Raw genomic sequence first — 27891 nt, 5'->3', positions numbered from 1 at the left:
TCCGCCGTCCCCTCATCTCAGCCAGGGCAGAGGGAGCAGGCCCTGACTTGCCGATGACTCCTGGCTGGATTTTGCCGAAGTCAAACCGTTTCACTCAGAATAAATTGGCCTCTCCCGGCCCACTTCCACCTGCGAGGCTGCCGCAGGGACAGAGCTACCTGCTCCGTGTCCTGCCCGTCCCTGTGGCCTGTGCAGGTCTGCGTCTTCACAAGGCCGGTGGCACCAGCTCAGCCGGGACAGCAGCCCGGTCACGCGAGCGGACACAGAGCGTCTGTCTGCACCAGCAGCCGTCTGCCGTGGCTCTTCGTGCCGGAGGCTGGTCACTCTTCTCCCGGGCCGTGTAGTTCTGCTGCGGCAAACGTTTCTGTTTCCCTGCGACGCGCTGGTTTCTCCTTTTCTGGGCAGTTTTTGGTCCCTGATGCACGAGAGGCCAGGGGTCTGCTCGGCCCGGGACCACGCCCTCCCCTGGACCGTCCATGACGCCCCTGCCCGTGGCTGCAGCACGTGCCCCAGAGGCTGCGTCCCCCGCAGGTGCCCCTCCAAGGCCTCGGGCAGGTCTGCACGCCCGCCTGGGTCCCGCTGCCCAATGGCTGACCCTTTATGTCCTTGACAGACAGACCCTCCGGGACCCGAAGGCTGTGGTTTCGCCGATGATGCTTATTCCTTCCCCTGTTGGAGTTAAAATGTCCGGTTATGGTGACATGTATGTTTCAAGGCCGTCTCCTCTCCGCAGTTCCCGTGCTTGCCTGGTGGGGCGTCCCCATTTAAAACGCTGCAGTAGACGTAACAGCCACCGTCTCTGAGCGGCCGCTCATCTCTGGCTCCCGTGGGCGACGGGCCTCCACCCGGGGATCAGGGCGCGGCCTGGAGGGTTCCGTGAGGCAGAAGGCGTCAGTGGGGTCTGTGCCTTTACACAAAGCAGCCCCGGCATCGGCGTGGGCAGGTGTCCCACTCAGAGCCGACACGGGCGTGTTGGGTCCAGGGAGGACGCTGGGTGGAGCGGCCCAGCTGGGTCCCGCCGCTCGGACCACCAGCGCCAGTGTTTGCAATTCTTCTTTGCGCTGAACGGAAGCCTGCCCGCCCCCCTGGTTAGGAGCTGGCACTTCCCGAGAGCCCGGAGCAGTGATCAGCTCTGCGGGGGACCCTTAGGTGCAGGACCCAGCGCCTCTCGCCCGGACACGCACTGTTCTGGGACTGTAGGAGGGGTGACAGGACTGAAAGCCCTTTCTTAAACAACACATGGAGAGTCCCTAGTTTCCTAAAATGGGGGCCCTAACTCGGGAGGAGGGGCGATTCCAAACCAAGAAGCAGACATTGTGGGGAAGTTGCCGAGACAGACAGGAGAGGAACCCAGACGCCCTCAGGTGAGACCAGGCCCTGTGGGAAGGAGAGAAATGAACGGGGACGTCCCCCAGAGTCCCCTGTGCGGTGCGCGTCCCGTTGCAGCCGGCCGCTCGGGTCCCGCCTGTGTCCTGGGCATGCAGAGGCTGCGTGGTGAAGACGGGAGAGGCTCAGGCAGGACGAGTTGGCTTCACACGGGGAGCTCAGAACCTGCCGGGCCGGCCTTGGAGCCAGCCCCGCGCCCAGTCTAGGCCTGGGCTCCCAGGAAGCCCGGGTTTTGCAAGGAGCTGCGATTTCACAATGGCACGCCTGGTGCCCCAGCCTTTCCTTTTGTTTGTTTTGCATTAAAAGCGGGTGCTCGTCCTGATACCCAGGGGACCTCCACCAGGTTAAGTGAACTCACCCATTGTCGCCAGCGACCTCGCCGCTGCCAAGTGCTTCTCGGGACCTGGGAGACATTGGCTCTCTCTCCGCTGGGTGTCTGGTGTCCTGGCGTGCGGAGCCTTGTTCCTTCCTGCCTTGTGCCCAGCACAGCCAGCAGCAGCGCTGGCACCTCAGGGGCCCCGAGCTCCGGGGACCCGCGTTCTTACATGGAGGCGTAAACTGCTCCCTCAACCAGGCTTTGCTTCGGCAAACCGCAGAGCGCAGGGCACGCAGAGCACACAGGCTCCCGTTTGCTCGGGGCTTACCTGGGGCCAGGTGCTCTTCCCAGTGCTCTGGACACATAAGTGAGCTCAGGGAGCCTTCTCCGCGGTGCACGCTGGCGGCCCTGGTTATTGTCCCCGTTCCGTAGACAGGGACAGGAGGGCCAGCCAGGCCAGCCAGGCAGAGGGCGGCCCAGCGGGGCTGGAGTCTGAACGGTGGCTGCAGGGCTCCTGGATCGGAGTGCTTAGCGGCTCTCTGACTTTTTCCTCTGCGTCGGAAGAACAGCATCATGTTTAAGCACCTTGAGGGAGTTTACAAACATCTGGCTCCAGTGAAGAGAGTCATTTTATAACAGGAACCATCATTCCAATTGTATCTGTTTTGTCTGTTTGAATTTCTGTATCAATGTCCAACAGCCGGGCCACCTGGGTTTCAAGCTCTCCAAGGTCACGGGAAGGTTGTTGTGAAGGTGTCGATTCTGCAGAGAGTCTGCGTGCGCCTTCTTCCCACCTAGAACTGTACTATCTTCCCAGGTGCCGGGGGTTGCACCGGCCGTGGGAGGAGCCCAGTGGCCTCCGGGGGCGCCGAGGGCCAGCCCCGTGCATCTCCCGTCGTGCGCTTGGCTGGAGGAACACACCCCCTCATTGCTGATGCAGCTGCTGATTGAAGCTGATTAGGAAGTAGTTTTCTGGGTCGTCTGCCTTGCAGCAGCAGAGAAGGGCATTTTGAGGCTGATTAGTGATTAAAGTCTTCAGATCCAACATGCGCTGAAGGTCACACCCTCCCGTGAGAGCCCAGTGCATCTGGAACCTTCTGTAAATGGAGCTCAGAAGGGTGGCCCGCGCCGGCACCGCCGCCTCTGCTCCAGCACCGGCCACCCGGGGTCGGGCCCGACAGACCCGCCTGCAGCCACCCCGGCTGCCCACGTCTGAGCTCTGTTCAACTCTTACCATAAAATGAGCTTTGAGTTGCATCTGTGGTCGCTCACAAACATTCATAAGTTAATTAGTTGTGTTATTAGCCACCAGTAAATAGGCCTAATTTGGTAGCTTCGTGTGTAATTAGGAGTGTTGGAATAGCAGATCCTGTACGTACAGAACAGAGGGCGCCTGGGAAACCCCGAAGCATCGTCTACGTGCATTTGTCAAGTCACCTGGAACGTCCCTGCTCTTATTTATCCTTCCACTTTGGAGTCTAAACATGATTACGGGCTCATTAGGTGAAGTCTAATAATTTTGATCTTACAGATGCCAAATCTAAGTTAATGGAAGTTTCCATCATGCATGTAGCTGGATGAATGAAGCTTCCCATCATGCAGTTAGCAAGATGTATGAAGTTCCCATCATGCCTTTGGCTGGATGATGGACATTTCCCATCACGTCTTTGCTTGGCTGACTGGCGTTTCCCGTTATGCATGTGGCTGGAGGATTGACGTTTCCCATCATGCCTTTGGGACACCCTGAACTTCAGGTCATGGATGTGGACGCTGAGAAGGACGTCGGGACCTCGCGGAATGACCTGCACCTGGGGCGGCTTCCTTGGCCAGCCCCGAGTCGGCAATTGGGTGGTGTCAGGGGGCAGAAGAAGGGACTCGGAGGCAGACACACCTCGGCTGAGCCTGACCACACTTCTGTGCGGCCCCGCGGCTGAGACAGACGGGCTCGTGCCCCCGGAGAGAGGAGGGTGCCGTGGCCACACCACCCCGGAGTCACCAAGTCGCGTGCTGTGTGCCTGGCTTTGCTAGACGGAGGAAGAAGTCACGACGGCTGTCCAGCTGAGAGATCTTAGCAGCGGGTGCAGCTGTGTGCTTCCCGCCTGGAAATCAAAGCCCCCAGCCACTCGGGACGCCGGACGGCTTCCTGGCTCTAGGTTTCGCTTGTGAAAGGTCTTACGGCCCCATCCGGGAATCGCCACAGTAGTAAGAGCAACCCTGTGCCTGCCTTGGCGGGCAGCGTTCCATGCCCTCAGCCCCCTGCCCTCCCTGCGCCCCGTGGGAGGGCGCGGTCGGGTGCTGTAGGGACCCCCTCTCCCGATGACGGTGACGGAGCTGAGGCACAGAGAGGTGGCGCCTCTCCCTGCCGCCACCCGGCCAGAGGGCAGAGCAGCTTCTCGGTGGCGTCCCTTCCCCGCTTGCCCGGCGGGGGCAGAGCACACCTGTCCCCGAGTGTGCGGTGAACGCATCTGTGCAGGACCTTCGAGACGCTGTGTTTCCTCTCTGTCACTGCTTCTTAGCTGGGGAAAGAGGGACGGTCTGCGACTGCTCCTGTACCCTCTTCACAGCAGCCAGCGACGGGTCGGCCAAGGCTAAAGCCAAGGCAGTTTCTGTTCCTTCGGCTGCTTGGATGTCTCCCGGTTCCCGCGTCAGCCTTTTCACCCAGAGGAACGGACCAGCTGCTGCGCTTTCAGGAGGTGCCTGCAGGCCAGGGGCCTGGCGCCAGTCCCGCTCCTTGGGCGGGAGCCATCGCCAGCCCTGAGGCCACATGCTGGGGCCCCGTCCTGTGTTTGTGTGGCTCCCCCGCTCTGCCATGTGGTTTGGAGCTCTGACTGCTGACGGTGTGCACGGAGGCACAGAGAAGCCGCCATCCCCATCTTTCTGGTGGCTCCCTCCTCTGCTGGCTGAGACTCGGGGGCAGCCCGGCTGGGGTGGGGGGACGGTCTGTGTGCAGGGCGCCCTTGTCACGCTTCTCACAGGAGCTTCTAGGGAGGCTGGCCCCTGTCCGGAAGCTCTACCACCAGGGCCCCCATCATTCTGCACCTCCTCCCACCCGGACCCTAGTTTAAGGGTTTCACCTGCAAAGGAACCATCAGAGCCCTTGCTCCTACTTCACTTGTCCCTGGTCTGATTAGAACCACAGCGTTACTGTCCCCGTGCCGGGCCCCACGACATGGGACACCGCCCGCGAGACCTTCGCTGCCCCTGTGGCCTCGGCGCTCTGGCTCCTCGTGGAGGACCCCTGCTCTGTAGTCTCTGACTCCCTAGTGCTGAGGAAATCCCTGGGGACCGAGTGGCCGGGAAGAGGAGCGTCCCAGCTCTCCCGGTGGTGCTGAGTCCACGGTCACAGCCCTGTCGTCAGTGGGCTGGCTTTTCTCCCAGAGCAGGTTTTAACTTGTCTCAGTGGAAGAACTGCTGCGGTTCCTGCACCGCTGTGTATGTCAGCTGACTTTATCCTGAGACTGTCCCCTGGCTCCTGGGTCGTGGCAGGCTGTGCTGGGGGTACCCGCCTCCCAGCTGTCTGCTGTTCTGTGGTGCTTTTGTGTCCACCTGTGAGCTGGAGGGGTGGGGAGACAGACGGACAGGAAGACAAAGGGACAGAGACAGAGAGAGACACACGGGCGCGGGGGCTGGGGGCGCAGGAGAGGGAAACACAGAGAGACGGGGAGAGGGAGGCTCGGCTGGGCCCGGGGGACCCAGGGACCTGCCTTCTGTGCATTCCCCTCACTCCAGCGCGTGCTGGGCCCTGGTGGAGGGGGGCTCCTCCTCGGGGCGCTCTGGCCTCGGCCGGCCCGACCCCCAGGCTGACGCTGTGGCTGTCCCCAGCTGCGCCTGTTTTCCTTTGGCCCTGGAATGCTCTCCCCACCCTCGGCCTGTGTTGCCCCTGGGGACCTCACTGAGGGTGACAGTCGTGTGTGCTGGGTGGAGCTCAGGGAGACCCGGGAGGCCGGGGGGCGGGGGATGGTTCTGCCGATTTGTCTCTGTCACTCTGGGGTGCCACCCATGACCCAGGGGACAAGAATCTGCTAGCACAGGTCCAGGATGCAGCGGCCCAGAGCCAGAGTGGAACGGTGGCCCCTGGCTGTGAGTCCAGGCCACCGGCAAAGGGAAGTCGGGGACAGCCTCACTGCTGGCCGCCAGGGCTGGTATTAGAAATGAGTTGTCTGGCCAGAGGTGTGGAGAACAGAACAGTGAGTCTGGGCAGCGCCAGGGCCCAGCCAGTGGCTTAGGGCTTAGAAGCTGTGGTCCAGGAGCCAGTTCAAAATTAAGCTTCGTCACATAAAAGCTGTGTGATCTTAGGAAAGTCACTCAGCCTCTCTGTACTTCAGTTTCTTCACTGTCAACAGTGGATTAAAAGTGTGGCTATTTATAGTGTGGAGGGAAGATGGAAGAGTTAAATGAAGTACTGGGTGTCAGGATGCTCAGTGCCGGGCCTTGGACAGAGGGAAGCTCTGGGAGTATCAGTGGTTGTAGTGAGGGTGGCAATGGTGATGGTGGTGATGATGGTGACAGTGACGATGATGATGATGGTGATGGTGGTGATGGTGATAATTGTGGTGGTGACAGTGATGATGGTGACGACGATGATGATGGTGATGGTGATGGTGATGATGGTGATGGTGATGATGGTGATGGTGATGATGATGATGGTGATAATGGTGGTGGTGGTGATGCTGATGATGGTGGTGGTGATGATGGTGGTGATGGCGGTGATGATGGTGCTGGTTGTGCTGGTGGTGAAGGTGGCAGTAGTGGTGGCAGTGGTGGGTGACATGGGGCAGTGGTGGTAGAAATGTTGTAGTTGAGGGCAGGGCCCTCAGCACAGTGCGGGACCAGAACAGAAGGAAGCCTGGGGTGTGGTGAGGGGTAAGGCAGAGCTGTGGTTGCCTGCATGTCCAGGGGCCTGGTCTTACCCCAGGGTCACCAGACACTGTCCTGATCTGAGGGGTCTAGTCTAATCCTAGTCCTACGTACTGGGGGCCCCATATGGCGCCCGGCCCCCGCCAGCCAGCCTGGTGCTTGCATCTGCAGGGGGCGGGCCGGCCACGCTGTGCCTGCCTGGGCTGTGCCCCGCATCAGCACGGCCAGCCCGCCTCCCCGCCCCTCCACGGCCCCTGCTGTCGTCCCCAGCGCCCCGCTGTGCATGCCCTGGGCACTGTCCAAAAACAAGCATGCGGAAGGTCCCCAAAGCGAGTCTGCGTCAGAAAGGGAAATGGAACAGAATGTCTCTGGACGTTTTATTTTGATTAAAACGTTAAAGTGCACAGCAGCTCCTTGTGGAAATTGTAAATCTTTACCAGAGGAAACTGAGAAACGAGGACAGACGTGAAATAATGGCTTGGTGTCTGGGTGGCTTGCAATGCCTCCTGATCTTACGTGGGGAACTGCTGTCGCTGCCAAATTAATTTCTGGAAAATGAGTTATTGACTGCAGTTATAATTTATTCTAATAAACAGAATATGTTTGCGACCTGGACCCGATGGTGTACTTAGCAAAGCAGGCGAGGGGAATGGTAAGGGGGGGGAGGGGCGGCGGGAAGAGCCACCAGGAGGGGAGGGAGCCAGGAGACCTGGGAGCCTCCTGGTGACGCGGATTTAATCCTGTGGCACTCTGAGAGCTACGATGCGTTGTTTAGTGTTCCCAGGTGACCGTGGAGAGATTTAGGGACGTGGCAGAGCCCCGCCACATTAACGCGGACGCCCCCAGTGTTAAGTGCTTCCCGGGTGAGCCTTTAGCCCCTTTGCCACTGAGTTAAGGCCATCTGGCTGTGTCCCTGCGGAGGGGGCTGGGCAGGGAGCCCGTGGTCAGAGGTGGCTCGGGTCCCAGCAGGGGCTAAGGAAGGGGGGCGGGCGCTCAGCTCTGCCAGGGGCGGGGCTCTCGGGGTGCTGGTGCCGGCCCCTGAGCTGACACTCCCTGCGAAGTGGGGCCCCCGGGAGAGCCCTCCAGACACAGCCTCCTCGTCTGCAGGACGGGCACAGTGTCAGCCCCGTGTCCTTCTGGGAGTTCTGCGACAGCGAGAGGGAGAGCGGGTGAATATCAACATTTTTGAAAATTGACGGCGCCGCCCTGAATTTTGGGCCCAGCCTTTGGTTTTCCCCAGAGAGCCATTTTCTCACTGGCGTTCCTTGCTTAGCCGAAAACACATCTGAAGACTCATGAAAGGAATGGACCCTCTTGACTGCGAATCCTCCCTTTCGTTGGTCTGAGCCGCCGGGGACGGTTAGGGCAGCTCCCGGCGCAGCCTGGCCCGTGGCCGCCGGGCCCGCAGGTGCGGGTCTGTTTGTCATCTTGCTACTCCGGTTATTTCATCGTTAAGATTCTGATATGCTAGACAGTCATATTTAGAAAGCATTTTTTTGACAATTAATATTATAACATACAGTCTTCTTTCAGCTTAAAGTGATTTAAGTGCATTGATTCAGAGAGTTGCAAGTGGTTTAGGCCATACTTTATTTTAATGCATATTTAAACGGTGACGATAATGATTTTGGCGGCGGCGCGTGCTGTGTGGTCACCAGGGTGGGGGCCCCGCTGGCCGCTGAGCTGCCTGTAGACCCTGCGGGTTAGAGCGCCTGTTCAGAGAAGGGGTGGGCGAGGGCGAGGGTCACGTATTTCACATTGACCCCTGCGTTTGCCTCGGCCATTTAATTTGTGGTCATGGACTCATTTTACCGGGCGTGCCACATGCGGGGAAGGGGTCTGTTCATCGTAGCTCTGACGGTGACTCCTCACAACTGGACCTTCCACTTGGGGAGCTGCCTCCATCCCACCCGGAGCCCAGGTTTAAGTGGGGTCCCAAGTGCGGGACCAGAGAGTGGGGACCTCCTGGCAAATCACCGTGGAGCTAGCCAGCTCCGGCCTCTGACGGCGGCCAGCCCACCAGAGGGACCCTTCCCATGGTCATAGGCCAGGACCGAGCACACCTTCTGGGAGACCCCAGCATCAGGCTGAGCATGGGTGCAGACCACGGGGTGAGTCACAGGGTGCCGCACGAGGCCTCCGGGCGCAGGACCGTCTGCCCGGCCCCTTCCCGGCCCCCAGGGAGTGTCATCAACCACGTCCTGGGCTCTGTGTCCCGAGCTCCCACTGCCTCCGGCTGGCGTGTACATGTTAGAAGCAGTCATGGCTCTGCCGCGCTGGGCCTGCAGGATGCCGTCCTCAGCCAATGGGTGCCGAGGGGAGCAGCACCCATCCGGGCGGCGGCCCTTCCTAAGCTCACACGTGCACAGCGAGGCCTCGGAAAGCGGGGCCCCTGCAGCTGGTGCTACCTCGCAGGAAGGTGTCATTTTTTCTCAGCCACAAGCGTGTCAGTGGCAGGGACAGGCTGGCAGGAGGCAGCCCATGGGAAAAGCCACCAGGGACCAATTCACACCTAATGCGGTTTCCTGAGGATACCGCTCGCTAGTGCCGCTCCTTCTCCCCTTTTCCCTCACTTTTTGATTTTATTGCCATTTTTTGACATTAGAAGAAATTGAAAACCTGTTTAGATTTCATAGCTTCACATTTCAGGAGCTGGCAATGCAGCCGGTAGCGGGGATGAGTCTAATTTATGCTGCGCGACTTGCCTTCTTAATTCTGCAGCATCCGCAGACGGGGTCTGCAGGGACGGTCGGAGGGGAAGTGCTCAGATGAACGTTTCCATCCCCTTTTTAAAGGAACCACTTATCAGGCACAAAAGGCCATAAAACCAGGTGTGATGAAATCGGAGGGAGCGAGGAGGCTCCTGGTTGTGGAATGAGCCATTTGATGGGTCAGCGAGGCTGAGGGAAGGGGCCAGTTCATGGCCCTGCGCCGGGTCCCAGTGCAGGTGGCCAAGCCCTCGGCGGCAGACGTGACCCTGGGCTCCGAGGCCATGATGTCTCCCACCTGGGCTGGGACTCTTCTTCCACCCACGCACGAGGAGGTGGGGGAGACTGTTCCCCAACTTCCTCTTGGTGTAAAGGACCAAGTGACATTCACGCCTTTCAATGCCTCGGTGTTTCCATCTGTGGCCGGCCTTGGGTGCGGGTCAGCTGGCCTTGGAGAGGGCTCAGCAGGTGTGTTGTGGCCCCTGGGATGGATCCCGCCACCTGCACCTGCTCGTCCGCGTGGGGTCGGGGGCGAATTTAGATATTCTACTGGAAACACGGTGTCCTGCCTAGGGTCCTCTGTCCTCAGCCTTACTGGGCACTCCGTCCCTCGCGGCAGCATGCTGGTCTGAGGCACTGTGCCCATGAATGGCACCGCGTCCTGTGCCGAAGGTCATGAAGGATGGCCGCTCCCTCCCCTGCTCTCATATAGGGTGGGCTCTGCGCCCTCCGTCACCCGTGGACCCGAATGGCCTGCTGACCCCAGGCACGTGGGCGAGGCTGCCGCGACTCACCGTCCCACCAGCAAGGCTGTGCCCACGGCCCTGGGGCTGCGTGACCCCCTCCCTGTGCTCACCGTGTTGTGAAGTGAAGGTGCAGGGCCCGGTCATGGGGGGACCAGCCAGAAGCAGAGGATCTGGGTTTCCTGGGGCACGTGGGGCCCGTCCCATGGGAGCCACTGGGAAGGGCCCGGGAAGACGGTCGGGGAGGGCATCCCCAGAAGTAGGCTGGTGTCCCTGTGGCCCTTCCAGGACAGGCTTCTGGGCACTGATTAACCTTGAACAGCGGGACTTCCTTTCTCCGGTCTCAGTTGGGCATCGTCTGTGGGGTTCTGGTCACGTTCGCCGTCTGAGATGAGGGACATCCTCAGCTGGGCCTTTCTGCCAGCACAGGGACCTAGGGGTCAGCCACGCCCACGCCGAGGGCAGCCACGCCCACTTGGTCCAGACGGGCTGCAGTGGGCTTGCCCTTGGTTCACAGCTGCAGGCTCTGGGCTGTGCGCGCTAACGCATCCGGTGCTGGAAGGAGCGGGTCCCAAGCGGGGCTGCACCTGAAAGCTGGCTTGGCCGCTGGGACGAAGGCAGGACCCCTGACCCCGGGAGGGCTGCCCTCCGGGGTCCCTGCCGCTTTCCTTGAGAACCTGGGTGGGTTGGACTTAGTAACACATGTGCATCACCAGCCACCCCTCACCTGACATTTCTCTGCTCTCTGCTCTGAGCAGTCAGTATGTGATGACAAGTGTGACGTCCAGGACCAGGCTCTCGCGCAGGGAAGAAGGCCCTTCGTGCAGGGTGATGGTGTGGAGAAAACAGGGGAGCCACCCGGTGGAGGTAGGGGTGTATCCGTACCCCACACTGTCCCCTGGACAAGTCCAGCTGGGTGTGGGAAAATAACGCCCTGGAACCTGCAGAGGAAACTGGCAGAGTCGCCAGGCCCTGGGCAGCGAGGGGGCTTGTACCTCATGCAGCAGGGAACCCGGGAGCCCTCACAAAAAGGAACAATCAGTCTGACCCCTTAACAATAAAAACCTGGGGCATGAAACCGCGGTCCCGACGGAAGTCAGAAGGACGACAGCACCCTGTGGTCCCGGCCCGGCCGGACGGGCCTGTGAGCTGTCAGACGAGGACGGGGTCCGGGTGGCAGCCGGAATGCCGAGTCCGTGGGAGGAACTCGGACGTCAATGCACCGTTTCCGCGTTTCCACGAGGTCACAGGCTCCGCAGGCCGGGAATGTCGTCTGTTCTGTTCCTCACGTGCCCCTCCCGCCTCCCTGACCCAGAACAGTGCCTGGCACACAGTGGGTTCTCAGCAAGCGTCTGCTGAGCGGAAGCACCGAGAGTGGAGCGCGTCTCTGACACGTGCATGGTCGCCGTCAGACTGGCGCCCCCCACCGCCCCAGGGCGGGAGCTGCGCTCAGTAATGAAAATAAAAAACGGGACAGTCAATCTGTTTGGCAGCATTATCGCACCCCAAAGCTGTGCAGCCCCCAATGCAGCCAGTGCCTTGTGGGAACCCACCCTCATGTGGGTGTGGACTCCCCGGGGTGCCAGCCCTGGGGGCACAGGGCTGCTCAGGGCAATGAGAACTGTGACAACAAAATCTAGAGCGACCTTTGTGTCTGTTCTGGGGGGGCGGGCGGGGCACGCTGGTCACCCCCGCCGCGGGTGCTGGGAGCCGTTAAAAAGGACCATGCTCGCTTTACGGACCTGGATCTCAAAGTCTAGCGTTAGCTGTTTGACAAAGGGCGACGCAAGTTTTATCCAGTTGGTACGTTTGTACGTATACCCACAGATGTTTGTCTGTAAATGCATAAACACCTCAGGAAACGCACAGAGCAGCGCTGCAGCGTCGTCGGTCAGGACAGAGGTGGGTTCCGCGTTCGGAGGGGAGGGAGAGAGCGCACCTCGTCTCCGTCCACCTGCAGTTTTTGAAATTTGAATAATTAACAATGGACGTATTATCTATTAAAATGTAAACCAAGTTAAAAAGACACTCACAAAGACACGTCCTATGTATGTGTATGACTCACACATGCAAACAAGTCCAAAGGCAAAACCATCGAGGCGCATGTGTGAAGCATCTTTTGAATTTTCTGTAATCATTGTCCAGAATCGATGTGAATTATGTGTGCCTTACTGATCGCAGGAGTCACTGAGACGTGAGGTTCGGCTCTGTTTTTGCAGAGCTAATGAGATGCTGGGCCGCTTCCGAGGGGAAGTGCTTTTTGTAGGTATTTGCCTTTGATTTCGGAAGCTCGCCGGGCTCCGACGTGGCCTGGCTACTTCCACTGTGGGTGAAGGACCCCAGGCACGAGGGACCCCTGATCGCCTCGAGAAGTGTCGAAGCCTGTTTTCCAGGTGGCGGGCAGGATGCAGCGCGGCACCTCGTTTCTGCGGCGTTCTGTCTGTCAGGCGGGCTTTCCCACCGTTTCAACTCATCACCCCTCTGTCAGGGAGCTGATGGCATCAGAAACAGTTGGGGAACCTCACCAGCTTCAAAACACATAAATGAGGCCACCGATGAATGACCGGACGGCCAGGCCCCCGTCTTCCTGCCAGGAGTCCAGCGCTCCTGTCAATGGCTGCTCCGGAGGCTGGTGACAGTGGGACGGCCCGGCTCCGGGCACACCGTGGCAAAGGAGGGGCTGCCTCCAGGACGGAAGGAGCATCCCCAGACCCAGAGCCTGCACTATGCCCACTTCCACACGGGCCCCTTTCCATTCGCGGGAGGCAGACTTGGGAAGGCGCAGAGGTCGTGCGGGCACGGAGGCTGCGTGCGGCGGCTCTTCCGCAGGACGGGGTGCATTCTCCCCCTCGCCGCCTGTGCTCCCGACATCCCCCGGAGCAGCGGGACGGGCGTGCTGTGGGGCATGGCTCTGGCCCGCAAGGCAGCTCCGCAGGAGGCCCCAGCGGCCCCAACATCGCCCTTCGGGCGGCAGGTGTTTGAGGGTGACCGAAGGGGCCGGGAGGAAGCTGGGAACTGCAAGGCCGGAAGTGGGGGACACAGATACTCGCTGTCGGGGCAGGTGATCTGAGCCTCTGGTTTTCCATCAGGGGTTCAGGACAGACCTGACCGGGGGTGTGCATCTGTCTTGGGTGAGGCCATGGGGTTGAACACCAGCAGAGCAGAGTGCCCCGGGGATGCTCCCTGCTGGGCCTCTTGGGTGTCCCTTGGGTGTCCTTTGGGTGTCCCTCCCGTGTCCTGGTCGAGGCCAGGTTCCAGGGCAGCTCTGGATTAGCCTGGACCGAGACGGAGGCTGCCCAGCTCTGGCAAGTATCTGCCACTGAGTCATCACTCCTTCACAGAGCCCTCTGCCCCGGGAGCTGGGGTGGGGGCAGGGGCAGGGTGACAGTGAACTTGACCTATGACCCTTGCCATCACCAAGGTCACTGTCCTTGGTAACTGGAACCTCTACGCTCTGTGTCAGCTTTTGGCCTGTGCTTCTCTGTTACCCTTGAGCTAGTCATGTGTCTCCTAGTTAGTCACCGTGACTAACTAGTCCTGCTTGGAACACGTGCCGACGGGTGTGGAGCACCTGCCTTCAGGTGTCACCAGGCAAACTCTGGGCTGTACGGCGGGGGCCGTTATGCACTCCCACCAGCAACCTGCAAAGATGCCCCTTTCTCCACGTCCTGGAGTTACTTTCTTTGTTAACTGTCCCCGTCTCGTAGGCGGGGTTGGGCTCCTCTCACGCTTCTGTTTGCACTCCCAGCTCCGGCTGTTGAGCACGTCCCCACAGCTTGTTGGCCGCTGTGCGTCTTCTTTGGAGAGGTGTCTGTTCTCAAGTTCTGTGCTCATTTTTTTTTCATGACATGCCCTCATCATTATTTCAGGTATCATTGGTTCACTCACAGGCCACTTTTATGGAGTGAGACATATAGTTACTTTAAATAATGCAGTGGGCACCTTCACACCGCGTCCGACGGAGCGACCCAGGCGGGTCTCCGAAGCGCTATGCTGAGCAAGTAAAGGGCACCAGAACCAAAGATACTCGCTGTAGCGTCCGTTTGTGGTAGAGATCCCAGAAGAGGCAAGACTGTAGGGACAGAGAGCAGGTCACTGGTTGAGGGGCCAGACAGCACGCAAGCAGGCGGGAGGGAAGTGCCGGGGCCGTGAACACGCCCGTATCGCGATTGTGGCGGTGGCTTCATCACTGCAGATGTTTGGCAAGGCTCATTAATTTTCCATTAAAACCAGGGAATTTTGTTACGTAAATTAATCTCAGGAAACCCACGGCAACAGCGAGAATCCTACGGCAGAGCGGGAACCCCCACCCAGCAACGCCTCATCTGTCACCCCGGCCGCACTGCAGGCCTCAGCCGGCCAGCGTCCCGAATCCTCCATCGGTCACGCCTTTGCTGGCTTTTCCATAGGGTTGAAGTCACCTTCCTGTGGTTCTTAAAAAGCGTATTTAAATTCTTTCGTTGTTCTTGATGCTCATTCTTTAATGGGGCTTTCGTCTTCTTTCTGAACTGTCAGAGCTCCCGCCGTTGTCTGGAGGCCAGGCCCTGCGGAGACACGTGACTTGTAGGTATTTCCCCCTGGTCTGCAGCTGCCTCTTCCCTTCCTTGATGGTGAACTTGGAGGCACAAAGTTTTAAATCTTGAGGAATCCAACTCACTTTTTCTTTGGTTTCCCGTGCTTTTCATGTCAAAGAGTTCATTGCCTCGTTCAAGATCATCCTCCTCCTTTTAAAATTTTTATGACCTTCTTCTCTATTTTGAAACACTTGAGATTGCCTTTCAAACTCCCATTCATTATAAAAAATTTAGAATACCTATGTATATAGGAGAGAATAAGGAAGAATTTTGTGAAATATAAATTATACATAAATGTCATTGGATCTAGCCATCTGTCTATAAATTCCTGGAGCATTTTGGGTTTTTGAAATGTTATTTTTGGTAGCATTTTATCCTTGTTTCCTGGAGGAAGCACGTGCTCCCGCCCCCTTGAGGAGCCACCCTGTGTGGGGCATGGGGGACCCTCGTTGGGGGGCTTTACCGCTTCCTCTCCGCTGCATGAGGACCGCTGTCGCTCACCGCCCCGCGTCCTACAGCTGACCTTGTTCGCTCAGGCTGCGGACTTGCTCAGGTGTCTGGCGCCCTGGGCTGCCCGTTCACACGTTAGGACCAGGCAGTAGAAAGGCCAGCTCCACCGTGACCCGAGCGTCCGTGCAGAGCTGATTGCCTGGAGGCTGGGGGAGCTGGGAGCGCACCCCTCGGTGGGGGACCCCTGCTGCAGAGAGAAGCCCCACTGAGGCCACAGCCCTCGCCGCGCAGTGTGTCCAGGGTCTCATTTGCCCTTTCGTGCCTCCGGGGTATGCCTGCTGTGCACACGGGAGGGACGTGGGAGGGACAGGGTCACAAGCCGGCTGACGTCTTCCAGGGGTGGCGGCTGTTCACTCCCTTGTGCGTGTGGTCGGCCACCCAGCGTTTATTACCGCCCACCGGTGTCCGCCGCCCAGCTGGCGCAGAGCAGAGGGAAGGATGGGACGCTGGGCTCTGGCTGCAGGATGCTCCCAGACACACGATGAGTCATTAAGCGTGTTCTGCTTGAGCAGAAATGTGCATAATGCATTTTACACACAGAGGGACAGAGGGGTCTGGCTCCGCCTGGCGGGGGGCCTCTGTCGGGCAGACAGGGAGGCCCATTTTAGGAATGGGCAGCGTCCAGTGTGGAGCTGGTGAGTGGGAAAAGCCAGCCCCAGCTCAGCCAGCCAGCTGCAGAGGGAAGGAGCGGCCATCCAGGTGGGGAAGTGAGGTTGGCCCACGGCGTTAGCTGGTCTTCCCTGAATGTTGATGCTGAGTGCGTACGAGGTGGACGAAATACCGAGGCCGTGGTTCCTGCCTTTCAGGAGTTCATCTGCCAAGAAGGAGAGATGGTGCATGAGCGGAGGGAAGGATGGGACGAGAGGCGGCCGGAGGGGAGGGCAGAGCATGGGTGCTGCCACCGCTCAGCATGGGGGTCACGGCACAGGGTGGGGGGCGACGAGGCACGGAAAGCTGGACTGCGTGCCGGGTTTGCGGAGGGCGCTGCGGCCGTGGAGAATTCCCAGAGAGCAAGGTACCTACGGGGAAGGGGGGTGGTTAGACTCTGTCCACAGTGGGTGAGGGACACGGACAGGCATGGGGGGGGGGGGGTCCAAGCGCGACGGTCAATGGAAACGCCGGCTTGTGGGCCAGAAACCCCGATCCGATAGAACTGGGGGAAGGAAAACCTAAGGCGGGGCCTTCGTCTGTGACTTTCCAGAGCAAAGGGCCTCTTTGCCAGGTGCTCTGTGGTAAGTGTGGGCTTGACTGTTTTTAATTTTTAATACCTTTCAGAGGAAACAGTCATGAAAAATGTAAGTCCCTTGGAAAATTTCTGCTGTATTTTAAGGCCGAGCACGAGAGACAGAAGTCAGACCGGTCAGGTCGCCGCCTCCCCGTCATCCAACAGAAGACACGGGACCTTGTCATAAAAATGCCCTGCGCACACACGGGCGGCGGCAGCCTTGGCGAGGGGTCCCTCCGCCGGGTGACAGGTGGTGTGGCTGACACCAGGCCGAGCGGGACCGCCACGAGGTCACCAACCAGCCCCCGAGCTCCGCCCTGCTGCTCCGCTCAGCACACAGCCCGCCGCCCCGGGCCTGCGTTTGTTAACGGTTATTACCTGTTAGCTGTGTTTGCCTGCAGCTAATGAAAGCCGTTTGTATCAAATGATGGGAATAGCGTCCCTTTTGAAAATAAAGAGAATCTCTGAAGAAGTTGCTTTAAGGGAAGTCTGAGCTCAGACGAGCCCAGGTCACCTTGGCATCAAAGTGCAATCCGCCCGGCAGCAGGACCACACAGTGCCCGTGTCCCAAGGACAGGGGCGTCTGCGCTCCGGGCTCGGGTCTCGCTGGTGGCCGGGCTTGAACGGCGTCCTCTCTGCTCCGGGCTCCCCGCCTCGGCGGCAGCCAGGCTCCCCTTGCACCCCGCCAGCCCAAGCCCCCCGCCCCCCCGGCTTCTCTCGGTTTGCTGTGTCTCTCCTGACTCCGTGGGCGCCCTGGGGCGGCAGCCTGTGCCCGTTTCCCACGCGGACAGTGCTGCGGCTGGACCCCGGCCACCGTCCGAGGAGCCGTCTCCCTTCACGCTCCGGACCTCACAGAGGAGGCGGGCTCCGAAAATCGATGCGTTCTTCAGGCCTCATTGGCAGCCAGATTCAGGGGACCTGAGTGTGTCGGTTTTATTACCTTAAACATAAATTGCATTTTCTCCTTATTATCAAATTTTTCAAAGGAGCCCAATGCTGCTTAAATTGACAAATAATTTTCGCCCTCTCCAGTGGTTTGTTCTGTAATCTGGGGAGCGGCTCAGCTCGTCTGTTTTTCTTTTGTGTCAAATACGATGGCTGTTCCTGCCTTTCTGGGGCGTTGCAAGGCGGGGCTCGCGGGGAGACCGCTGGGTTACGACGCCACCCGCTCTTCGCCCTCAGACGCTCCTGCAAGTGGGTGGCTCGCGATTTGCTCTTGGCGGGGAGAACACTCACCCATAGAAATGGGGCCGCTGGATGGCGGCCCCTGGAAACTGGAGCCCCAGTGACTCTGACATTGTCCCTTACCCCCTCCCCCACGTCCTGCATGGGCCTCCCCAAGACTGAGGCCACTGGAGAGTCCTCTGTTTCTGACCACGGTCCCCCAGTAACGGGGGGTCTGCTGAGCTTGTCCCCTGGTCCCTCCCGCCGGCCGCCAGCCGAGGGGCAGCTGTGTGGGTGATCTTTGTAAACCCTTCCCGCCTTCCCACAGTGGCCAGTGGTCTGCAGCCACCGGGAGCTCGTCACCCACCGTCCCCTCCAACCTACCAGCACCTCTGGGTCATGCCATGTAGACTGCCTGGGGGTCAGGGGTCCCCTCGGCCTCGGAGGAGATGTCCCCTCCAATTACAAAGTCTTTAGAGGAGGTGGGTTCCGAGGAAGAATCCGTCAGAGGGCGACTGGCTTTTCAGAACAGAAAGGGTCAGTCTTCTCCTGCTCTGTTCTGGGTGGCCGGTCCCTGTCCCTGGGTTAGGAGAGCGCCCTCGTCCCCAGCAGGAAGCTGGAAGAAGATTACTCCCACCGGCCGTCCAAGGTCGCTACTTCTGTCGTGAATTTCTTTGGGACAGACGCCCAGCAGCTGCGGATGTCCTGTGACTGCCGGACGCCCAGGACTGGAAGACGCTTCGGACACGAGCTGATTTTATAGGAACTGAGACCGAGAGACTAAGATACTTAGTAAATTAAAAACAGGCTGGATTTCAGGGTCCCTCTGAGTGGGGAGACGCTGACGTACTTCTGAGTTAGGCCAGGCCCTGCGGCATGACTCTCGGTGGCAGTCACAGCTGCCCAGGAGCGTGGCGGCCGCCGCTGTGTGGAGAAACAGTCTGTGTGCCACCAGCCGGGCTCAGGGCCCCTTTAGCAGCTGGGGCAGCCAGAGGGCTGCCGGGGGAGCCCACAGGGTCTTCCGTGACAGCCAGTGGACAGACAACACGTGGTCACAACACCCGCTGTCCATCCCTCCACGTGACATGTGGAGGGACCCGTGGCTTTGGGCGCTTCTGCCTGTCCAGACACAGCGGCTCTGTGGCGACCGGACGCTTGGTCGCAGTCCAGAGCCGTCCCCTCGGCACTGCGCAGCGCAGCGTTCCAGGCACTGACGCCCCACGGGGCCCTGGCCGGCGCGACCCCTCCCTGCGAACCCTCCCGTCGTGGGGGCAGCGGGGCCAGAGCTGGCAGTGACTTCACGAAGCTGCGTCGCAGGTGCAGCGGCCCGGGCTTGGAGGGGACCTCGCGGCGCCTTCCCGCCACTTCCTGTGTGTGCGAGCTCGCACATGTGCATACACACGAGCGCACACGCGTGTGTGCAGTGGTGCCAGGGTGCATCTGTCCTCCAGGGACCTGCCTGGGACCTGCCGGGCCGGCCAGGAGCTCCCAGAGGGTCCCCACCTGGTTTCCTCGGGGAAGGGGCCCGTGAGGCCGGCGTGCGTGCGGACGGCTTGGTTTCCCTTCCAGCTCCCGGCACCTGTTCGCACCTGCCCGCCCTTGCGGTCTGTGCGGGCGCCTTAGACACGATGAGGCCGAGCCTGTGTTTGTGTTCAGGACCCACGTTTGGGACATTGTCCCCCACTTCTTCCCAAACAAGTACTTTTCGAAGCGCTGGGGTGGCTGGTCCCTGGCAATTCAGTGCCCCCGTCCGGGATGAGCAGACAGAGGCGGGCCGGGGCAAAGATGGCCCGTGGTGGCCACTAGCCCAGGAGTCTCAGAAAGCCTGGTCCCACGTGGGCCCCTGTCCTTGCCAGGGGGCTGTGTGTCCCCTCAAGCCATGGCCCACGTGGCCTGGTCCGCGAGCTGCGGCTGGCGGCATGTGGAAGGGCTGTGATCAGACACCAAGGAACTGCTGGAGGTGCCGTTGGAGGGACCTGTCATAAGACCACCATCCAGGCCGTGTGACGGCACCGTCCTTCGGTGGAAGTGGCGTTTGAACACTGATTGCATTTTCAAGGTCGCGTTTGCACTTGTTTGGTTTCCCAAAGCGACGTGAGCGGTGGAATGCTGACGACAGTTGCTTTGGTCCTGCAGGTAGAAGCAGGGAACGGGCCCGCGCCCCCTGCCCTCCTGCCCTGGTGCTGCACGCAGACGGGAAGAGCCCGGCCAGGAACAAAGGCGACAAGGTTGGTCTCGGGGCGGGAAGCCTGGCGGGGAGGCCTGGGCCACACACCCACGCCCCGGGGCCCTCGGGCAGGGACGGAGCGAGGCAGCCAAGCCCAGAGATCGCAGGCAAAGCCTGCGGGGGACAAGGTGCCTCAGAACCTTGACAGGGCAGCCAGCCTTCCCACCAGGACCTGCGGCCCGGCGCCCGCCGGACAGCTCTCTGCTCAGAGGAGCCCCGGTGTCACCCTGGCTCTGTGTCCTTGTCCCCACATTTTGGGGGAACTTGTGGACGCAGAGCAGCCAGACTGTGGGCAGACACCCTGGTCGGTGTTTGGTGTTGACTTTTGAAGAAAACCCAATGCACGTTTGATTTTTTGTTTTTAACACATTCTAGTCTTAGGCCTTATCTTTGCCCGGCTGCCAACTGGCATTTGAAGGACCAGCTCTGAGTGCGTTGGCACGTGGCCTTCACACGGATAACCCGAGAGGCTGGCTTCACGGCCACACTGGGAGATCACAGATGTAGCTCGCGAGCCCCGAGCAGGGTCTGCTCACACCCCCTCTCCCTTCACCGCTGTCAGCCCGTCTCTGCTCTGTGACGTCCCCTTTCCCACCAGCCCTTTGCACCAGTCCCCAGCCGCCATGACATTCCTGACAGCATCGCGGGTCCACGACGTCCTCTCTACGTGTGTTGACGCGGTGCAAGCTGACCACGGATGTCAGTGCGTGTTACGGCGGTTTCTGGGCGGAGGACTTGTCCGCGAGAGGCCAGCTCTGTACTGAATGACATGTCTGCTGCTCTCGCAGTCTCTGCAGGGCCGTGGCTACTTTACCCCTCGGCGCTGCGTGTCTGACTCACTTTATTTCCTGAGCGGGGGAGGGGAGCTTTATGCCTCGATTAGCCGTTTTTATCACCAACAGGAAATCATCACCTACCTGCGTGGCTGCACGGAGAGGCCCCCGTAATGAGCGGCTCAGGGTCCCAGCCTCGCCAGACTAAGTGTCTGTCCTGTCACAAATCACAGACCGTGTGTCTCCGCGAATAATGAGCGGGGTAATCTACGACTCGGGGGCCCCGCGTCGGGTCGCTACTGTTCAATTAGCCCCATGGTGAAAATTTCCCCTCGTTTTTCTAATTGGATTAGTAATATAAGCACTGGTCTTAATGTGTTTTTCAACACGAGCCTTTCTGAATACTCCCTGTTATGTTCATTATTCTTCCTGACCTTGTTTTATTACAGGAAGCAAAGACATTTTCTCCCACCCAGAAATTCTAAAAAGGATTGCTCTTGAAAACTTATGAACTGAGGGGTAATTATATACATTGCAAACATTTATTTCTCGTAGTTACCTGTCACAGTGAAGGCGGGGCTGTGGGCAGACCCAGGTCCCTGGTACAGGTGTGCACTGAGGCCTCATTTCCGGGGCCACGACATGGTGTCTGACGGTTAACAGACGCCCTGTCCGGTGCGCCCGTCCCCGCAGCCACGCAGGAACTTTGCCAGGTGACTGTTTTCACCCTGGGGCTTCTCGTCCCACCTCACGGCCGTCCGCCTGGTGACGTGAGCCCTCTCGGTCCTCCGCTCATGAGTGGACGGTCACCAGGCCGCAGCCCCTCTGTCATCCACAGTCTGAGCAGAACACCGGTTTACAGGTTCGGGGTTTATCTCACCTCCGGCTGCCATAGGCACGTGGGGTTCTTTTCTCTCTTTGATTGGAGGGGATGCATCGTCATTCTCTTCTGGGGGCTCCAACACTTTATTTTCTAAATGGAGAGACAGGCGCACAGTGGCTTTCAAACCCAGCTGTGCACAGACTCGCCCGCACGTTGTCACAGCCCTGGAGGTCTGCCCCCAGCGAGGCGGTGCGGCCACACCCTTCGAGGACATGCACTTGTCACTGCCTCCTGCCTTCAAGGGACCGGGTCAGGCCAGCCCAGCTGCACCCGGGACCCCTTGTGGCTTCAGGTTTCTCTGCCACTGAACGCAGTGTTCCGGGGGCGGCTCCGTGGCCAGGTCCACCGGGTGCCGGGGATGAGTCCAGGGAGCCTGTCTGCGCCCGGGCGGGTCCGGCGTCCGGGAGCAACGCAAGCCCTGGCTTCGCTGCCCACCTCGCGTCTGCGGGAGCCGGCGGGCAGCTCGTTCCGGATGATTAGCGGACGCCTTTGTCAGAGTTGCTCCCCACGGTCTCTTACACCGCAAACTCCATATTCTCAGCATAACTGCCTGGCCTTCTGCTTTGCTGTTCTGAGCGGGTCATGGTCTCGCGGCGCCTGTAGGCGGGTCTGTCTGCAGGAGACTCGCTACTTGGCTGCCTGTGACGATGATGCGCATTTAAATGCAAACATAAAAGGCACTCACTGTCCTTCTCTTCCTGTTGAAAGGCGCCTCCATCGATCCTGGTGACGGGAGAGGACGGTGCGGCCAAAGGCAGCAGACCGGTGGCCTCCACCCCTGTGCCCGGCTCCCCCTGGTAAGTGGCCCTGACACCCAAGGGCCACGAGAAGTAACCTTGTCTTGTCGCCAAAGAGAAATGCACGCTCCTTAGGTAGGAGGGTGGCTTCAGAATGGATTTGCAGCTCACGGCAGGTACAGTTCTGCGCCTGGTCCCATTCTGCAGGAAGGAAAACAGCTTTTCAGTGACGGGATTCTGCCGTGGTGCGTTTGCGGGTGTTATAATGATGCCGGTGTGTACGCATCAGACCCAGGGTCTGCGAAAGACGAGGCGAGCCCCAGGCTTCAGAGGGTCCCCTCTGCCGCAGGGAGAGTGGCGGGTGGCTGTGGGCGAAGTCACCCCGGCTCTCCCCCGCTGCCCTTGTGGGAGGCACCGCCTTCGAGAACGCCACACCCCAAATACCCTTTGTGCGCAAGTCCTGTCTTTGGTTTCTTCAAATGTCCTTTGATCCTGGAGTGATTTGGAAGCAGGATGGAAAGGTTGTTACAGGGAAAGTCAGCTCCAGGGCCCGAGGCTCAGAGGAGCCACGGCAGGCACGCCAGGTACCGGCGGCGTCCCGGGAGCTGCGCTGCTGAAGGAGCAGGCGGGGCGCTGTCCTGCCTGGTGGTTCTGCCCGAGGACCTGCTCATTGTCTAGAGCGGCGGGTGTACCCCTCTCTGTGGGGTCAGGGGTCAGTGTCCGGAGCTCCTGTGCCTCCTGCTCTCTGTCCCCCCCAGAACCGCTCTCTACCCTGGGTCTGCCTCCTAGGGAAGGGCCTCCCTACCCTCACACGGTGACAGCCCTGAGTTTCCTGCATCCCTGTCCCTGGTGACCCCGCAGACTGAGGGGCCGGCCCCCCAGACGCCTGCATCTCAGACCCAGCCCCCCACGGGGTCCTCAGGCTGCCTGCCCGCCTGTCTGGCTGACTGCAGATTTGGGGCCCCCACCACCTCCCTCAGGTTCCATAACTTGCTGGAAGGACCCGCAGAACCCGGGCAGGGGCTTTACTTATGATTCCAGTTCTATTAGAAAGACACACCCTGGGGAGCCCGATGGAGGAGACCCAGGAGCAGGGTTTGGGGAGGGGACAGAGCTGCCCTGCCCCCTCCGGGGCCGCCACCTCCCAGGACAGTGGGTGTTCACCAGCCTGGAGGCTCTGCACCCTGCTGTGCAGGGTTATTTTTGGGGGGGGCCTCATTCCTCAGGCGTGATGGATTGCATCCCTGGCCAGTGACAGACTGTCTCCAGGCCCCTCCCAGGAGGTGGGGGCGGGGCTGAGGGTCCAAGCCTCTAAGCCGGTGGTTGGTCTTTCCCCCGACTCACCTCATTGTAGGTGCGATCAAAGGGGCTTGTTACTTATGACAGACTCTACTGTCACTCAGCAAATTCCAAGGTTGTTTGGGATTGGGTGCCAGGAACTGGGGACAAAGACCAAATATTTACTTCTTTGTGCCCAAACGCTGTTGGGGGTCTCCTGTGACAAACTCTCTGGGACGTGTCTCTAAGGCTGGTTCTTTCCAGCAAGCCCTGAGGGCGTTGGAGCGCGCCCAGCGTGGGCCCCGTCCTGCTGCACCCACGATGCTGCCTGGGACTGGACTCGGGTGGAAGGTGTGGCCTTCAGCTCAGAACCTGCTGATTGTGGAAGCTGCGGATTTCCTCTCTGGATGGACCTGGTTCCAACGCAAAGTGCTCAGTGGGATCCCGGTGATCACACGGCCTTCGTGGATGCTCCCCCCACGCGGGCCTGCCGCTGGGGAATTGAGATTCAGCACGTACTGCACGCGGACCTGCTCCCTGGCAGTCTCTCTGCTCCGCCACCAGCAGGAAGGGGCCAGGAGGCCCTTAGGGAGGGCCCGCTGGGTGGCGGCACGGAGATCCTGCTGGGGGAGAGCGGCTAGCACCCGAGGGTGCCCGGAACAGCTGCTGCCCACAGGCAACTCCGGGCCTCAGCGCTGGGCCGGCCCGCCGCTCCCGGAGGGGCTGGAGGCGCTGCACCGAAGCCTCCGTTCCTGCCTCTCGGAGACTCGGCGCCGTTGAAAGATCGCTTTCTGGCCGCTTGAGGGGCACCCCCAGTCCCCGGCTGCTCCTGTGACTGTGGACTCCTGTGCGCCCGAGTCAGAAAGCTGACACCTTCAGGGGGTGCCGCTTCCCCGCAGAGCTGGGTAGTGACCTCACTGTACACACGGAGGGGGCGCAGGGGGCGTTACCACATGGCCTTGGGGGGTGCTGCAGGTATGAGTGACTTTGTTGTCACTGAGAAGCGGTGGCTGGCTTTAGAGTTCTGCCCTGGAGGTGAGAGGGTGGCAGTCTGTGCCCCCTGAAGACGGCAGGACGTGTGCGGGGCAGAGCTGCTGCCGCGGGCGGGCGGTGACCGGGCTTTCCCGTCCCAGGCAGGTGCTGGGGTCCCCCAGAATGCCTTTAACAGCCCCCTTTCCATGCAGACTCTGTTTGGTGCTTTAATTCCTGCAGATATCTTTTTATTCATAACCATTTATTGAGTGTGATATTTTAAAGGTAGTTTCTCTATATTTTTCTAAAAATGGGTATAAAAGAATGAATATCAAAAATATGTCCTTGGAAGAAGGAGGTAGAACTTTTCCAGAAAGAGGAGAACCTCCCCAAATGTTCTACATACGGAGGATGTTCCCCAGGAGAACGGTAATCAGAATCGCAGGTATCGGGGGGCTGTGCTGGTCACACTGGGGACGTCGTGGGGCCCCCCAGGTGGCTGCTGTGCCCGCTGAGCTCGGAGCCATGCAACGTCACGCTTCCGTGAGCACACGCACCTGCAGAGCAGGTCTGTCCCCTTAGCGCCGTGGAGTCTCCCATGACGTCACAGAAGAGACAGGGGAGACATTCCTTGTTGGGAGAGGACACTAATGTGGAGCTAAATGTCCCAGTGGGTGACGGAGGCGGACGGGGCTGCGTGATGAGGCTGCCGCATGGATCGCCCCCTCCCCCGCCCGCGGTGCCGCTCCCCTGAACAGCGCGCTGTGCGCTCCCAGCGCCGCTCTGTGCTCATTGTGACCCGCCTCCGGCTGGCCTGGACTCCTGGGGCTTGGAGGCACCCCTGCCCGTCACGGCCCTGCGTGGGCTGGTGGGCGACGCTGCGCACCTCGGACGGGCCGGGTCTCCCGGGGCTTGCACGAGCCAGGACACGGACGGCTGCCACAGGGAAGCGGGCTGGCCTTGGAACCACTGCGAAGGCAGAGTCTCCGGAAGCCCGTGACCACAGTCAGGGTGCGTGCCCGGGAGGCCGGTGTGCTCCGGAGACAGTCCGGGTCCAGGCGTCGTCCTGGTGGGGAGCACAGGCCTCCCCCACGCGGGGGCCCGGCTGCGGCTGACCGCTGCCTGGCGCTTTTGCGCGGCCCGTTATTTAAGTATGGAGACGACCTTTTATTGGCAATAGCAAAGGACTGATCTATAACCTCTCTCCAGGGCACAGACACGAGTGTGATGGTGGCCAGGCGCACAAACCGTGGGCGCAGGTCTGGCCGCGTCTCGGCCACTGTCAGCAGCGGGGCCTGGCCCGGGTCTGGGGCGAGGACTGTCTGAGAGCCGTGAGGAAAGGCTGCCACCCTGCCCTTCCTGCGTCTCCTCGGCACCCAGCACGGCCCGCCTCCCACAGGGGTGGGGGCTGGGAGAAGTCCCTCCCCTTGGGAAAACGGCAGAATGGATGGCGCCTGGACTTCGTTTCAGCCATGTGCGCTCTGCGGGCCTGAGCCCTCATTGCCGGCACCGGGGCCGCCCACCGTCGCGAGGACCTTCCGTCTGGAGCGGCAGCGTGGTGGCGCCGGCCCGACCGGCCTTCGGAAGCAGAGGGAGGCGCTGTCACGGAGCTGGGAGCTGGGCGCTCCAGGAGGCAGCTGCCCGGCACAGAGCGGCCTGGACACAGCCTCTCACATCCTGTCTCCTCCGCCCTCCCCGGCAGCACAACCTCCCTCCAGACTCCAGGGGCGCGGGTTCCACACAGGGAGGGGTCCTTCCGCACCGGCCGGGCGCTCCAGTCCCACTCGGTGTGACACCGTCTGCCCGGGCCGGCGTCAGACCCCACAGTCACGGGCTCGGTCTCACAGCCCTGCCCCTCACACCGGCCTCAGACTCCAGTCAAAGTCCCCGTTGTCCCCCGGGCTTCTGACCCGCAGGCTGTGGGCCGGAGGTTCTGACACCCCACCTTGGGTCTGGTTAATGTGACAGAGAAGCTCACAGAACCTCAGTCCAGGGATGGGACCCCAGGACGCCGCGCTCTGTGCTCTGCTGGACGCCTCCCCTGGGACAGGGCACGCAGGGGTGAAGATGGTGTTTTTGTGTGGGGGGGGGGCGGGGGGAGGCACGTTCCCCCTCTCCCTGCGGGGCCGAGGTCAAAGCTTGGGGAGAGGTGCAGGAACACCCCCCCCACCCCGCCACCAAGAGCCTCACAGGCTGGCTTTGCTGGTGGAAGGCCACCGTGTAGCTCCTGCTGTGGACTGACGCGGCGGGCCCCCTGTGCGTCTGACAAAGCCCAGCTGTCACGTCCTAGGGCCGCTCAGCGTGGACGCTCTGTACCAGACTGGAGTAACCCCGATGCATGCATCGCATCCTCCGGGGCGTGGGGACAGGTAGAGGGCGGGTGGCCACCATCCAGAAATCACACAGTGACACTAAAGAAGGGGAACATCTACGTATTACTTAAAACGGGCGTAAAAAGATAAAATTAATTCTGCCCGTGGTCTAGCTGAAACGCGCTGGGGCAAGCAGACAGGCTGGTTTCCCCAGGGACGTCCCGTGCGTGCGTTTGCCCCGCCACCAGCCATCGGCGTCCCTGCGGCACGGAACCCGGGGCTCCACGCCCGAGAGGGAGATGGGCCGCCCTGAATGCCACCACCCGCGCCCTCCCGGGGGACGTCCCCCGTGAAGCCCCTGCCCAGCCGCCGTCTCCCCTTGCTTCAGGGGCTCGGAGGCGTGGCAGTGAGGCGGCTGTGCCGGCTTCCTACCCTTCGGGGCCCCCCGGGCTTGGGAGAGCTGTAGCCCCGAGCGGCAGACGGACAGCCGACGGTCCAGGATCGAGGACAACTGGGCCCAGCCGTCCCCACGTGCAAAGCCTCTCTCTCAAGTTAAACGAGCTTCCCTACGTTAACTCGAACCGGCGGGGAACCCCCACCCCCCACCCCCCGGGGACGCAGTGAGGGAAGGAGCGGGTGCACCTGCTGAAGGACGTTGGGGGCCTCGCCGTCAGGGGCCCTTTGGGGACAGGCGTTCCTGGTGTCTCAGCACCTCCCGTTCCTCGGGGGAAGGGCAGGCGGCTGGGGCCCCGGATCTCAGTCAGCGGCCTCCGCAGGGGCTCCCACGACAGCCGGGCTCCCCTGACGGGCTCTGTGGGCGGAGCAGTGGCCCCTTCGCTTTGGGAACCGGGCCCCTGGGGGGCTCCCGGTGGGACTGACGGGCATGCGGACTGCGCATCCGAGTGTGACTGAGGCGGGGGTTTCGTCGGGACAGGTGTGTGGTCTGGACGGGTGACGACAGGGTCTTCTTCTTCAACCCGACGACGCAGCTGTCCGTGTGGGAGAAGCCAGTGGACCTGCGGCACCGCGGGGACCTCAGCAGGATCATCAAGGACCCGCCCCACAAGCGCAAGCTGGAGGCCACAGCAGGTAGTCGAGCGCGGGCCGCGTCCGTCCGGGCGGCCCCCTCCACCCCAATGGGCAGCGCCGGAACGCGGGGCCCTCTGGTTGTGGGGCAGCCGATGTCTCAGGAACCGGGCTCACTCTGTCGGGACACAGCGATCACG

General features: G+C 60.8%; 1 protein-coding gene across 1 annotated transcript in view; it reads left to right on the top strand.

Moving 5' to 3' along the window:
- The window catches only part of TCERG1L (transcription elongation regulator 1 like), an 87753-nt gene that overhangs the window by 38439 nt on the left and 21423 nt on the right, over positions 1-27891 (top strand). The window contains exons 5-7 of the mRNA XM_090278806.1: positions 19620-19711; positions 22075-22163; positions 27600-27754. Coding sequence (XP_090134932.1) covers positions 19620-19711; positions 22075-22163; positions 27600-27754 — 336 coding nt within the window. The remainder of the gene's footprint in view (positions 1-19619; positions 19712-22074; positions 22164-27599; positions 27755-27891) is intronic.

The sequence above is a fragment of the Furipterus horrens genome, unplaced genomic scaffold (genome assembly GCF_987537825.1).
Source record: "Furipterus horrens unplaced genomic scaffold, mFurHor1.1.pri manual_scaffold_5, whole genome shotgun sequence".
Taxonomy (NCBI): domain Eukaryota; kingdom Metazoa; phylum Chordata; class Mammalia; order Chiroptera; family Furipteridae; genus Furipterus; species Furipterus horrens.
This window is presented reverse-complemented; position numbering and strand designations above follow the sequence as displayed.